At 32.2% G+C, this 14,954-nt stretch overlaps 1 protein-coding gene and 1 long non-coding RNA gene across 4 annotated transcripts; one reads left to right on the top strand and one right to left on the bottom strand.

Annotated features, from left to right (window-relative positions):
• Positions 1–1,943: 1,943 nt before the first annotated feature.
• Positions 1,944–4,239, bottom strand: LOC107772801 (glucuronoxylan 4-O-methyltransferase 3-like). 2 transcript variants are annotated; one of them, XR_001645153.2, is made up of 3 exons: positions 3,100–4,239; positions 2,183–2,417; positions 1,944–2,087 (listed from the first exon to the last, which is right to left on the bottom strand). XR_001645153.2 is itself a non-coding variant. In XM_075254548.1 (2 exons), the coding sequence occupies exon 1, from the start codon at positions 4,010–4,012 to the stop codon at positions 3,110–3,112; it is 903 nt and encodes a 300-aa protein (XP_075110649.1). In that variant the 5' UTR covers positions 4,013–4,239; the 3' UTR covers positions 2,070–2,087; positions 3,100–3,109. The 2 variants fall into 2 exon arrangements, 1 of the variants encoding a protein (XP_075110649.1); XM_075254548.1 differs by lacking the exon at positions 2,183–2,417 and having other exon boundaries at positions 2,070–2,087.
• A 6,575-nt stretch (positions 4,240–10,814) lies between these two features.
• LOC107772800 (uncharacterized) lies at positions 10,815–14,143 on the top strand. 2 transcript variants are annotated; one of them, XR_001645151.2, is made up of 3 exons: positions 10,815–11,299; positions 13,209–13,453; positions 13,897–14,143. It is a non-coding gene; the product is annotated as an uncharacterized LOC107772800 (long non-coding RNA). The 2 variants fall into 2 exon arrangements; XR_001645152.2 differs by having other exon boundaries at positions 10,825–11,299; positions 13,209–13,304.
• The last annotated feature ends 811 nt before the right edge of the window (positions 14,144–14,954 follow it).

Below are 14,954 nucleotides of genomic sequence, written 5' to 3'. Positions count from 1 at the left end.
GTCATGTTGTTTAAAGCTCTATAGTCAATACAAAACCTCCAACTTCCATCTTTTTTCTTGACTAATAAAACATGGGATGAAAATGGGGAATGGCTTGGCTGTATAATACCATTGTTGAGCACTTCACTCACCTGTTTCTCTATTTCATTTTTTTGAAAAAAACTGTATCTGTAAGGTCTAATACTTACAGGATTTGCATCGGATTTCAGGGGAATGTAATGGTCATGAGCCCTCTTTGGAGGCAAGGATGTTGGTTCCAGGAAGACATCTGGAAACTGCTTCACTACCTTGTCAATAGCTGCAAGTATTATACTTGATTATGTCACTTCTTCTGCTGAAATTGTGAATAAATGAGACCATATGGCCTGCCCCTTTTTAAGTAGTTGTCTCACTCCATTGGTTGACAAGCTCTTTAGCTCTGTTTGGTTGTAAATTCCTTTAAGTTATACCCTCTTCCCCTTGTGAGTTACTTGCACTTTATACTCCACAAAGTCAAGTAGGACTGGATTATGCCTTTTCATCCAATCACTCCCTAATATCATGTCATTGCCACCCAGCCTAGTTATTCTGACTGTATCTTCAATCTCTACACCTTGTATTTTCCACCTGAATTTATGGCAAATGTGCAAACTAATTAAGTAGTTGCCATTTTCTACTGTCACTCTCATGGGCACAGCTTCTGCAATAAGACAACCTATTTTTCTGGCTGCTTCCATATCCAAAAAGCTGTGTGTGCTTCCTGAATCCAGCAAAATAGTTAGAGAATTCTTTTTGGCCTCACCTCTCAACTTGATGGTGTTGGGAACTTCAGTGCCAGATAGTGCATTTAGGCTTATTGCCTCATCCACTATCTTTTCTTCTTGTATTACCATTGTTTCTTCTTGCTACCGGGCCGCTTCTAAGTCCTCCTCAGTAGCTGCTGATATAGCATTCAGTTGCCTAGGTTTACATTGATGCCCAGGGTGATACTTTTTTCCACACTTATAACACAAACCTTGAGCCTTTCTACTCTCAAATAGCTTGTTATTAGAATAACTGGGACCCCCATTTGAACTCTTAATAGGTTGGGAATAGTAACCTGTAGTTGGTCCATTGTTCCACTGTGATTTCCCAGCCTTAGTAACAGCTTACAATAGGTTCTCCTTATGCCTGGCCTTCTCTACTAACTTGTTGAATGAATAGGGATCTAACATTTTAACTGTATGCCTAATTTCTTCTTTTAATCCTTCTATGAAGAATTCTAGGAAGAACTCTTCTGGTATAGTAGGATTCCTTATTAACACCCAAGCTTTGAGTTCTTCAAATTTCTCCAAATACTCGTCTACTGGTCCTGTTTGTTCTACTTTTTTGAATTTCCCAATTAGGTTTAATTTGCTGTTAGATGCACCCTCAAATCTACGACAAATTTCAGTAGTAAAATCTGACCATCTTACTACTCCTTTACTTATGTGATAGGAAAAGAACCAGGATTCAGCCTTACCATTGAGGTGAAGGACAGCCTCCTCAAGCTTTTGTTGTGGATCAGTGATGTGGTTATGCTGGAAGAACCTTTCACATTTCCTCAACCATGCGCAAGGATCTACTCCATCAAAGTAAGGCATTTCCACTCGCGATTGAGACGAATGGCCATTGTTCCGTCCTCCTGGGTTATCCCTGTTCTCCCCCACCCATGGTCTGGTGATTGGCCTAACATTTGAGAGACTCTCCATTGGCGCACTGCTCAGAAGTCCATCTTGTGGAGGAAGCAGCTTTTCCAGGGAACAATTCTAGTTTTTTCCCCATATTTTCTAATCTTTCATCATTTGTAATCATGTACTGTTGGAATTGCGTCTCTAACTTCTTCAGAGACTCGTCTGTAGCTTTAGATCTTGTTTCTGCTCCTGTCATTTTGTACTGGCCAGGAAGAGACTCTGATACCAATTGTAATATACTAATGAATTGAAATACAAATTTGGGACTGAAATGGTGATTTTATTGAATTGTTCAAATATTACAAGTGAACCAACGAATTGAGAATTGAAAGTCACTCTAAGAACAAAGCTTCTAATCTCAAATGCATCTAATCTCCATTGAATCCAAGCTATCACCTGTAGAATTAACGGAGGTTGTTAGAGAGAAGGAAGAAGAGAATGAGAAGGTTAGAGAGAGAAAGAGAGCCGGGAGAGGAAATAACAGAAATTACCAGATCATAACTGCCCAATTAGTTAGGCCCAATTCCGTTATAAACTCCTTCCGCTGGCCCAAATTCGTTAGAGAGTTGATAACAAATCTAAGCCCTTTATTTTATTGATGTATCTCAACCGTCCAATTCAGTGTGTGCCTCTCACGTGAGTTTTGTTTTATTGCCTATCTCTTTTCCTTGATTTCCTTTCTTCATTCCATCCTTAGCCCACATATAACAAATGCTTCTTTTTGCACTAGGAGGATATCTCGAATATAAGTAATCAACGATTTACCTCATACACTTAAACGATAAAAGCAAAAGCAGATTTTTCTGTTTCAAAAATTGAACGCTCCTTTTATAAGTTTAAGAGCCAAGTTGATCGTTTTGGATGACCTCAATTGGACATTCAGATCCCAAAAAAAAAATAGTAGGAAAGAAAATGTCATAGATAAATTTTTGAAGTTCAATAAGGAAGGAAGGAAATTATATAGAATTAAATAGCCTCACAAATAAAATTAAACTTCCACCATCAAAAATCAATCCCCATATTATTATATTTTTTATATCAAAGGAAATAATAAAAACAAAAGGAAGAACCAATTAAACATATCCCTCAATGTACATCCATAGGCAGATCAAGCAAGAAAAATGAAAATACATGTAGCAACCAAGAAGGGAAGGGCACTTCGGTGCACAAAGTATATATTCCGTATTCATGCAAGATCCGGGAAGAGTCGCACCTCTAAAGATGTAAGGAAGACAGCCTATCCTAATACAAACATCAAAGACTGCTTTCACGGCTCAAACCCGTGACCACACGAAGACAACTGCACCATTGCTCTAAGATTCCCCTTCTTAGCCACCAATATGGGGGAAAAATTTATTCTCACGGAAATTATAGTAAAGTGGGAGAATAAAAATAAATCTTGAAATACCTCTTAAATTTTAAGGACAAAAAGGTCTACCCAAACGTGCCTTATGACTAGGAATATTGAAATGCCTAATCCTCCCTTCTTGTTCAACCAAATACCCTTCACAAAGAAAAGCCTTTGAAAATTGATCTTCAACAACTCTATCAACATCATGTACAAACACATCAGTTTCTCCATTTTCTTTATTTCTAGCAATCAAACCAGCCGTGTAAATTGCACTCATTCTACCTGGTGCACCATCATGCCAACCAGTTGGTGCATCAACCATAATTAAATCCCAATCAATTTCCAATACTTCTTTTGGCAACCCTTTTAAAGCTAGTTGACATTTAGAAAATCTTGGATCTGTTACTTTCTTGCAATCTTCATTACTCATTCCAATTTCCATTAGTTCATCAGCTTGAGTTATTCTTGTATCATAAACAACATGGTGTGATTCAAGATTTGGTAATTGGCTTTGTATTTGTTCTATCCATGACTTGTCTTCTTCAAGAAAAACTGTGCGGCCACCATGGTTAAGTGCTGTCCACATTAAACTGTCATGACCTAAGCCAAAAACCAAGAAATTACAAGGGGATTTTTTTTCAAGAACTCTTAAGGAAACTGAGATTTCTTTGATTGTTTGTTGTGGGGTTACATTTGAAGTTGCATAATGGACTAAAGCATTTGATAATGATGGGGAGATTTTATTGCATGTTTGTGTTAAAGGAACTGAAGGACAAGCTATTGAGGGTTTATCTTCAGTATTTTCTTGATCTTCTGATGAGTTTGAAGGGTGAATTAAAGATGAAGATTGAGTTTGTTGAGGAGTAGAAGGTGAAAAAGTTGATCTAAGTACTAAAAATAGTAGAAAAACTAAGAAAAAACCAATGAGAATGAGCTTATAATTAATGGGGTTTTGGCTTTTGGATCTCATTTTTTCTTTGGGAGAAGAATCCAGGATGAGAGTGAAAAAAGAACAAGAAAAAAATAGGAGTTTTAGGAGAGATGGGGCGAGGATTTCCAAGATTTTTGGTTTGGGAATTTGGAAGTGTTATATAAAATAGGAGTATGAAATAATTAAAAATGGAAAGAAGAGCTCAAAGGGACTTATTATTAAAGAAAGGCTAAATGATTAATTTTAGTTTGTCATACCAGCTTCTAACTAATTAAGAAGGATATTGATTTATATATATATATATATATATATATATATATATATATATAAATCAATTTCCTTCTTAGGTAGGTAGGTAGGAGTATACTATAGAATAAATATATTTGTTGTATTTTTTAATATTATATAGTTTGTTGCTACTTTTTTTTCATCTTTTCTTTAGCCAAAACCGTATCGAAAATAATCTTTTTACCTTTTCCCCTTTAAATGTAAGTCTGTGTATATATTACGCCACAGACTCTACTTATAGGATTATGCGGGATTTATTGTTATTGTTATTGTCGTTGTTGTTATTTTTAATATTATATAGTGGCAATAACTTTGTACAAATAGAGTTAAGAATTACTTAAGAACTTTATATTCTAGGAGCAGAGTTTCCATTTCCCTTGAAAAAAATAAAAAATAAAATACTATACTATTGTTTTCCCTTCAGATTGAAGAAAGTGAAAAGGGTTGATTGAGACAAGAAAGCTAATGATGTTACTGATTGAGCAAGACACAATTATAATACTAGTTTGGTCAGGATCTGTAGTAGATAAAGAGTTTGTTGGTGTACTAAAAAAAATACATTTGCTTGACGATTTGATTTTTTTTTTTTTTTTTGGAGTAGTTGGCATATTAGGTGATACGGTGAGATACTGATTTCCCATGTTATACTTTGACTTCAAAATAAATAATTTATTGTCATGTGGTTAGTATAGTAGGCTCTTTCCTTTATCTACAGCATCTAACATACCTTTGCACAAACTATATCGTATTCGTGTGGGATCCGAAAAAGAGTCGTATCTCAGGGGCGTGATGTAAACAACCTAAGGCAACTTGACTGTTGCTCGAAGGCTGACTCCACAACTCTTTCCTTTATCTATTTTTTTTAATTATCAAGAATATTTTTATTTATTTAATTTTTAACTGGGCAATATGTGAATACTGTTCTCTTTTTAATTTTTTGGGTGCATAGGAAATGCAAAGAGATTTTTTTTATTTGTCGATTTTCTATTTTGGTGGTTACAACATAACATCAGAGGACAAAGGACACCATACTTTCTGCTTATAATCAGCAGAACATATGGGCCAGTTACAGTTAAAGCATCACAAATTTTGGTCAGATTCAGTAAATTTTATTTACAAGTAAATAACCCTTTCGTCTGCACCTTCCACTCCAACCAATAAAAATTCACCACGCAGAATTGAACGTAATACAGGTTTTGCATTGTTCGAGAACCTTATGTTGAGGTCACGTGGCTACAATGCTGTAATTACTGTGAATGATGATGTGTTTTTCTTACTCTTTTGCTTCATATTACATGTTTTTAGAGTCCGTTTGAAAGCCATATGTAATTATATTGTGGAATTATTACAATAGTAATTATATATTCTGATAATTATATAATATATTAATTATAATGATCTGTTTGTTTGCTAGATTGTAATTACAGTATAATTTTCATTGTCATAATTAATTAAACAAGTATAATTACATAATTAAATATATTAAATAATTATAAATTGATAAATATAATGTCTTACAAGTAGTAAGTATCTATCAAATAAATAATATTATTACTTAAACTAATTAAATAAAATTATAATAACGGTTTAAGTTTTTTACTAACTCATTAATGTGTGATAAATACATGAATATATAAAAAATGCTAGATATGATGTATACTCAGGTATTTGAGCCATATTTTAAAAAATAAAAATATTAAATAATTATGGTAACTAATATCGGAAAGAACTTTAGGTATTTTGACTATCTTTTAAATAAATAACATCTTAACTTAAAATAATTAACAAAATTTTTGATTATGGATTTAAAATTTTACCAACTCATATGAATAAAATTTTGTATTTTTGAATAATAAAAAGATAAATATGAGTTTAGAATATATATTTCTTCTTAATAATTATTTAATACTAATGAATAGAAAATAAAGCTAGTAAAATATGAAATTGTGTTTACCAACAAAGAAACAAAGAAAATAGAAAAGGAAGAAGCAAAATATGAGAAGTTACAAAATTATATGGAAGCACAACATAAGCAGCATGTTGGAAGGTTAAAATGAGATTAAGAGAAATAAAATAAAATATTATAAAAAGAATAGTACTTAACATTTTTTAAAAAAATAAAAAATTACATTACTTTTTTATTATACAGTGTAATTACCACCAATCTTCACATCCCCTTGAAAATTAGAGAAGTAACTACACCCTCTCAATTACATCCAATTTCATACCGACCAAGTAATTACTTGGCCGGACAAATATGCCAAACTGCCTAATTACACCAAAATTCAATTCCTGTGTGACTTTCCTAATAGGTTCTTATTATTTTTGTACGGTCCTAAATAAAGAAGCTTAATAGTTTTAATTACAAAAATATTTATCTAAAACACTCTTTATTTCTCCCTCAAATATCTTATTTAGTTGAAGCAGCGTGGAGGATATTTTCACAAATAGCCACTTTTATGAATTTGAATTTAGAAGTTCGTCACTTCCTTAAAATTAATCCATTGGCTGCTCTTCGAAAATGGTCACCTGATCTAAAGTTAAATATTCAAAACTAATATTTAGACTGCAGGCCTTATTTTGATAAAGTGGCCAACTTCTAAATATAAGGCCGCATAAGTGACCACCTGATGTAAGTCGCAATAAAGGTATATTTGAAGAGAAAATGTAATAAATAATTTATTTTTCAAAAAACACTAAATATTTTAAATAAAATTTATTGGAAAACTAATTCAAAATTGTAATAGAAAACCTTCGTTTTTTAGGATTTGATTTTTTTAATTTATGTCTAAATAGGATTTGTAGTCAGAACTAATATAAGAATATACTTTCCTATTTCTAGTTAAAATAGATTTCGTACTATTATAAATAAGAGTATTGATAACTTATTTTATGTGTGGTGATTTGTGGAGGAAATAAAGACTTGTAGAGATCATTAAGAGATATTAATAATAAAATATTTTTCCTTCAAATTTTAAGTTATCCAATGACTAATGTTAATACTAAAGTTTAGTATTTTTGTTGATATAAAAATATCGGACAAAAGAGGAAAAGAAAACAACACAATTAATGGTTGGAAAGTGATGATCATCAGATCTTGGGCAAAATGGATGATAGCGCCATTTTCATTTGCTGTAGTTACTTAAGGTTAACAAATCTAGTGATTGTGACTGATCACAATTCATTTGCACATTTGGAAAAATAATTTCCCATTAAATAGTATTGTTAAGTTAATATAAATTATAATGGTCAACAACGATAAGATTTATTACTTTCATATATCTCATTGTAAATAATTATTTTTCCAAGGGACGATGTGAGTATATAAATAAAAACATACTAACTAGTAGGTTCAATCATTCCATTTCCTACTACGAAAAGAAAATACAACATTATACAATAAAAACATGATAGCTGTATTGGTTATGTGGATTAGACGTGGCAAAATACAGCTCATAATCCGACAGGTAGAGCTTTTATTTAAACTAAAATTTAAAACACCTGAAAATAAAATAACCACATGCATTCTTGCTCATAAGTATTTAATTCTGATTCATATAATTAACAAAAATAATCTAATAGTAGTTATTTAAATTGTAACTTAATTGAGCAGTTTGGGGATATGGGTGAGCGTTCGGGCAATTTGAATTAGATATGAGTATTTCGGTTTGGATTTTTGATTTTCGGATTTAATAAATGACAATCCAAATAAGTTTGGATTGAATCGGATTTTTTAAGTTTGATTTTGGATTAATCGTTTGGATATTATGGATTTTCGGTTTTGACCGAATAAGTTGAGATGTTTCTACTTTTTACAAAAATTAAATATCCAAATGAAGTATTCATGTTAAATTGCTTGAAAAGTTCCTCATTCTTGCCGCAATAATCATCCAAATAAATTATTCAAGTAATAAAATCATTATTAAAAAAATACAGCAGAGACAATCATACGCCCGATAAGAAGCAGTTATAGTAAAATCATGTCCAAATAGATAGTACTTTGACAGTAACTTAGTAATTAATATTGAATATATGAGATAATATCTAATTGGTAGGGTGTTGAACTTATTACTATTGGCAAATGGATAATGGACTAAATATAAAATATAAAAATTTTGATTTTTGGATATCCAAAAATCAAAAGTACAAAATCCAATATCCAATCCGAAATTCAAAAAATTTAGAAATTAAATCTAAAATCCAATCCGTAATCTGAAAATTTAAACCAAAAATCCAAAAAAAAATCGGATTTCGGTTTGGATTTCGAATTTGCCCAAACTATACCCACCCCTATTTGGGGATATTGCCTATTTAAACCTTCCTTTTTTCATTTTTTCATCTGATTGCTATGTAAAAACCAGGAGTTTTTGGCTCAATTATGACTCAAATCTATGGTACATCCTTGTGTTACTAAAGTAAACAAAAAACATCCTTAACTAATCTAGAAGTTGCATTAACCATTCTTCCGTTTAGTTTTTGTCAAGAACTAACGGTATCAACCAAAACACATGTCAAGCATGTGACTTTTCCCCAAAATTTCCTTGTTCTATCCCTCCCTTTGTATTCAACCTTCACCGAAGCAAGGCTTTGAAAATTTTTTGTTCATTCTAAACTCCAACTCTTTCACAGTTTTACGTCATTAAAACTGAAAGAGCTATTGTTTTGACACAATTTGCCGTTCTAAGCTGTACTTACGCTTCATGAAAAAAAGTAAAATTAAAGTCAAGTCCATAATCTTTCTCTTCTTTCTTGTTCCAACAATGTTTTAATTGGGTAATGTAGTTGACGAGTGGGATTGGTTTAGTTTTTTGTTCTCTACATCTTCTTCATCTTGAAAGAGATTATTGTCTTTACTAAGAAAATCTAGAAAATAACTATACAATAATTAAGATCTGCTAAGTCAGAGATGCCACTTACCTGTTTTGGTAAAATGCTTTATGCACGTTCTGTGTGAATTTCAGGTCACATTATTCAGTGAACTAAATTTAGCATATTTTAATTCGTTTATATAGTAGACTTCAGGTTATATGATTTGACTCAAAAGAACCTCTATCTTATCATAATCTGTGAATTGTAAACATACCCATAAAGTTGAAGTATGGTAGAAAGCAATATAAAATTCACTGAGTTGTTTCTATGATAAATCATCACCAACATATGATGATTAAAAGCTCTGAGCATTTCTTTTGACCAGGAGATTGAGAGGGAAGTCACGTGTTTTAATTTGGTTTAGAAGAATAACCTCCTTTATAATATCTTCTTCGTCTGACTTTGTTCTATATTATTTTATGAAGTTAAAAATGAAAGAAAGTTTAGTTTCCAAGTCTTAGGTTTATGAAGGTGGAAGATGATCGGGCTGAGAGACACATTTGGGAGATTGAGGGTTGAAGTCACATGTGTTGGTTTATGCTGTTAGTTTCTTGACGGAAATTAAACGGAAGGATGGTTGTTGCAATTTTTGGAATAACTAAGGGATATTTTTTGTTTAATCTAATAAGATAAGGATGTACCTTAGGTTTGAGCCATAGTTGAGAGATATTTTTAGCCAAAAACTCTAAAAACCGGAGCAACTCTTCGTCACAATTTTGACAAATTAAATAAATAAATAAAGAATAGAAGGTTGATTTTTCTATTTGAGGTGGTTTAACAACATAAAATCAGGAGTGCAAAGGGCAAGCACCTTCTGCTTATAACCAGCAGACACATGGCTCTATACAGTCAAAAGCATTAATCTTTTACATCATCGTAGCAGTTCATTGCTATTATTATCAAGCTCACTTACCTGAGATAAATGTATACAGGTTAAACCTTTTCATTTATTTGAGTTTAACTTCTAAATACTGATAATGTAAAATAATTTTCATTATAGGTCACTGTTCACTATAAGTAAGATTATTCACCTGAAATATAAAACATGTTATGGCTATTATATATAATTTAAATCCTCTTTTGTTAATGGGATTCTTAACGGAAATAAGGTTGGCTATGTCAAGACTGGATTCTTGGTGAAGAAAATATTTGTATTTTAGGAAAATACGGGAAGAAAATTTTGAGATGCTGCTATTTCCGTTAAATTAATATTGCCTTCAGTTTATCTTAACAGACAATGCAAACTGAGGCAGTTTCTATCATTTTTCAATTGTTTGAGGCAGTTTCTATCATTTTCTCAATTGTTTGAGGTAGTTTCGATCATTTTGGTTAGCTAACGTTTGATTGCTAAATCTAGAGATGAGGATATTTGTGGAGGTTATATATAGGTCACGGGTTCGAGCTGTGAAAGCAGTCACTAATATTTGCATTAGGATAGACTGTCTACATCACACCCTTGGGTGTGCGGCCCTTCCCTAGACCACGTAGGATGCTTCGTGCATCCGGTTGCCTTTTTTTATTCTTAATTTCAAGATGACAGGGATTAGTGGGAAAAAAGGACACCGACTACAACAAAATTGGCCTAAGGCAACACTTATTATAGGCAACGCTTCAAAAATGTTGCCAAAAGTAGCAATAAGAACGCTTTTGTAAGGGTGGCCTTTGATAAGAGCTTTTGGCAACGGAGTTTGGGCTACACCGGTAAAGCGTGCTCTTTATATGCAAAGACTACACATTGCAAGTGTTGCCTAGTGTTAAAATTTTTGAGAACGCTTATTCTGATATTAAGCAACACTTTACAAGCGTTATCCTTGTCCTTGGTACATTAAAAGTAATGCGGTGCAGACGTGGTCTGAATTAAAAAATATTAGCACAAAAATTTCCCACTTAAACTATTCCCTCTAAAATTTCTCACTTCCCCTCTAAAAATTTTCACTAAAAGTCTAAGCGATTCCAGTTGTCCCTTTACTTTAGGGTTTGAAACCCACAACCTTCTTCACTTGATTTAGAAAAAAAAACTGTTCATTGCACCCAATCTTCGTCAAAAAAGGAAAAGAAGAAAATGATTTCACTTGTGACTCTCTTCAGAAGCAGGAGATCTAATTTACTTTATTTGATTCCTCCTAAGATATGAGTTACATAAGTCAGTTTCTCAAGACAACAAGAAAGGTTTGGCATTCAGGTTTTTTCTATTTCTTTTGAGACCATATACAGGATATTCTACTTTCATTCAGTTTCTCGGTTTAATCAAAAAATTGTAGTATTTAGATTTGCTTCGGAATACAGAATAAATGAATTTCTCAGGGAATTTATGATATTGTTTCTTTCTTATGAATTTGGGAAAAACTTGAGTTAAACGATTTGTAGATCTTTTAATCTCAGTTTTTGGATAGATCATTTGTGGGTTTAGCATGAGAGGCTTGAAATCATTATATTAGAATTTTTTTATACTGCCTTTATCGTCTAAATTATTTTACCTACTTTTAAATACCTTTATTCCTGTCAATAAAGCATTTCTTTTTAAAAAAAAGTCAAGTTTGTTTTGCTTGTTCTGGGAAATGAAGGAAGAGTAGGGGATTGCCAAGGGTATTTGAACTTTCAACTTAAATGATAAAGAGCTACGAAACTCATGGATTTAGCTATATCAAAGTTCTTTGATGAAACTCAACTTGATTGACTTGAATAAAACTAAAAGCTTTTGTTTTTATTGGAGGATTCAAATATTTTGAGACTACACAAATTGTTAATTGGATCGGTGACATTTGACTAAATAATTACATGCTTGGATTGAACATAGTGAATCAATAGAAGTGTAATAAGAAATTATACAATTTTAGTTAGAGGAAGAACAATTTGAACAAAGTAGCAGCAGATAAAATATCTTGACTTGTATGTAAAATGGGCATATACTATTATTGTCTCAGAGTGAAAAAAAAAAGTCTAGGTAGTTTCATGGTCCTATATTACATGATTTAATTACTTCTTCCTGAATTATGTATATGTTTGATTTATACTACCCTTGAAGCTCTTTTATGAAATTTAATTTCCTTCTGTCTAAATTGCCTGGAAGTCTTAAATATTGTTGAGTTTGTCATTTCCATGTTTTCATGCTATTCTACAATTTCTTGTCTAAAATTATGTATTTATCTATAGATTGACATTATCCTTTTTAAATATTATGTTTAATTCTTTTACAAAATTCAGTAAGCAAAGAATACAAGTATCATTTTCTATTGTAGCATAGTGTCTGTTGCTATCACGTCTCATTAAAGCTTAGTAACAAAGTGAAGAAATTATCGGCCTCCCCTCTCCCCTAAAAATCAAAATATTTTTTGGAACTTGTGATTTGCCTCTTTATGTAAAACTTATTCTATATGCGTCTTAAGTAAATTTGTTCTTAATATAGTGAAATTACTTGTCTACTATAATAGTCTATTTTAGCCAACATTTGTTTTTCAAAATCATTTGGCGTCCACCAAAACGATACTTGTGTTTGTCAAAGACATGCTCTATGATACTGGAATATAGCTATGCTTGTCAAAGATAATATTTTCTTGCACATGAAAATTGTCCCTGTTTTTTTGGTACTACTACTTTTTGTATATGATAAGAGATCTATGTAATAGTCAACTAACTCACTAGTTCGATACAATTGTAGACTTAAGCACTCTTTTATGTCTAACTATTATTCTTGCCTTTTGTAGTATCGAGTTTAGGGGAGCCAGTACTAGACATTGTTATCTTGTGTCTAGCTCCACTCCTTTCGAAACTTCTATAAAATGGATAATCCAAGAATTTCTTGTCTTTTATCAAACTTTGCAGTGGTTTACCGACAAGAAGATGTGATTCAACTTGCAGGTCTCCTTTCTGAAAATATGTATTGATTGAAATCCAAAGCCAGGCTTGCTCTAATATAATTGTTTATTAGTGTTGTAGCTAAAAAAATTCTCATATTGTGAGAGAAAATAAAAAATTACACGTACTGAAATATTTTCTTTTCTCTGTTTCGCCACAAATAAAGAAATGTATCTAATAACGTTTCTAACTAAAGATTTCACAATACTCTTTTCTTTTATAGGTTTGATGTGCCAATGAAGAATTGTGACCTTGACATCAAAGTGGTTTACTTTTCGCAAGTATTACTCAAACTGAAGGAACAATAGAATCAGTCAAGGTCCTTATAATTTATAACTTCTATCATATCTCATTTAGATGTGTTAGCTACCTTATCCTTCTACGATGATTCAAGTAACGCAGAGGCTGCTAGAGACCAAATTTTTTCAAATTCCTTTGGATCTAACTCATAGTCCAATTCTTGGAAGGGTACTTTTTTATTCATTTATTCTTTATACATGCTAAAGTAAGATATTAGTACTATTGTTGGGATGGTGAATTCTCTTTTATGCATTAGTATCACCATTTTCATAGGGATTTCCACTTGGTGCTACTGCTAGTACATAGAACTAGAGGGTTCTGTTTTTGAGTCACTATCAAAATAGAAACGTAGTCTAGCTTCTGATCTGATTGAATATTTTCACGTATTGCATTTTTGTGATGTTATGTTACCACGAATGCAACATTTTGGCAAGTGCACCTGGTGTGTGAATTGAATTTAAGTAACATATTGTTCCTGTGTTGTATCGAATGAGTTCTGATGATAATCTCCATTATTATTCATAATGTATGAAAATTACATGTGAAATCTTCTCCCTTTAGTTTGCACTCTATTGGTTTTTATTTAATATTTGATTTTTTTCAATGTGTAGGAAAATTCTTGTGATGCAATTAAAAGTGGTGGCCAAAGTCGGTTTGATCCATTTGAAGTTAATGATGAAGACTTTTGGACAATACATTTGATTTTGTAAAGTTCATATTTAGCACGCTACTTGAAGCAATTTGCTTTATTGGTTGATTGTAGTATATGAAATGTATTCCTTTTTCGAAGTAAATTGCATGTATGTGTTTAAAACAATCTCTTTTTTTATTGATTAATGAAGTACTTGAGATCTTTATACTTAAGTAATGACCTCAAATATGTGATAAAATATGTATTTATTAATAAATACAATTATAGGATATATACAAAAAAATATAATTTTTTTTAAAAGCTTAGTAACAAAGACCATGCTTTAGAAGTGCAGCTAATTTAGGAGCCACACTTGAAAAGCATGGCCTATGAGGTAATAAAGACCCCGCTTTAGAAGTGTAGCCTTAGGACATGAAAAGTGTGGCCATAGTCAAGTGTAGCCTTTGCCTTATGAATAGCGTAGCCTTAGAGCAAAAGTTACGCTTGTTAGGCCACCCCTTGAAAAGTGTTGCCGTAGGTCGAAAAGTGTGGTATATGATCAAAAATCATACTTTCTGTTAGTTTAGACCACACTTTTCGGGTGTGGTTAAAAGCCTAATTTGTTGTAGTACACCGATACACGAAGCATCTCACGTTCACGCAGGACCTGAGGAAGGGCCGCACCCAAAGAGGTATGATGTAGGTAACCTATCCTGATGCAAACATCAATGGCTGATTTCACGGATTGAACATGTGACCTATAGGTCACACAAAGATAACTTTACCCTTGAGAGAGATCAGTGGGATATCCAACAAATATCCAAGATTTCATGATGTGATTCTTCGAGTTAACAAAGAACCAACCGACCAGGATCAAGATCTTGAAACGAAAATGTAGTTTGTGGGCCAGTTTCAAGAAACGACGTATCTCAAGTTTTAGGACTCAGAATTCGATGATTCAAAAATGAGGTGAAAGATGACGATCTGAACTATAAGAAAGACTATTTACTCGTTCTAAACAAGTAAATATTGATGCTG

This window comes from Nicotiana tabacum, chromosome 6 (assembly GCF_000715075.1).
Source record: "Nicotiana tabacum cultivar K326 chromosome 6, ASM71507v2, whole genome shotgun sequence".
In the NCBI taxonomy this organism is placed as follows: domain Eukaryota; kingdom Viridiplantae; phylum Streptophyta; class Magnoliopsida; order Solanales; family Solanaceae; genus Nicotiana; species Nicotiana tabacum.
The sequence above is the reverse complement of the archived record's forward strand: the minus strand, read 5'-3'. Positions and strand labels throughout refer to the sequence as shown.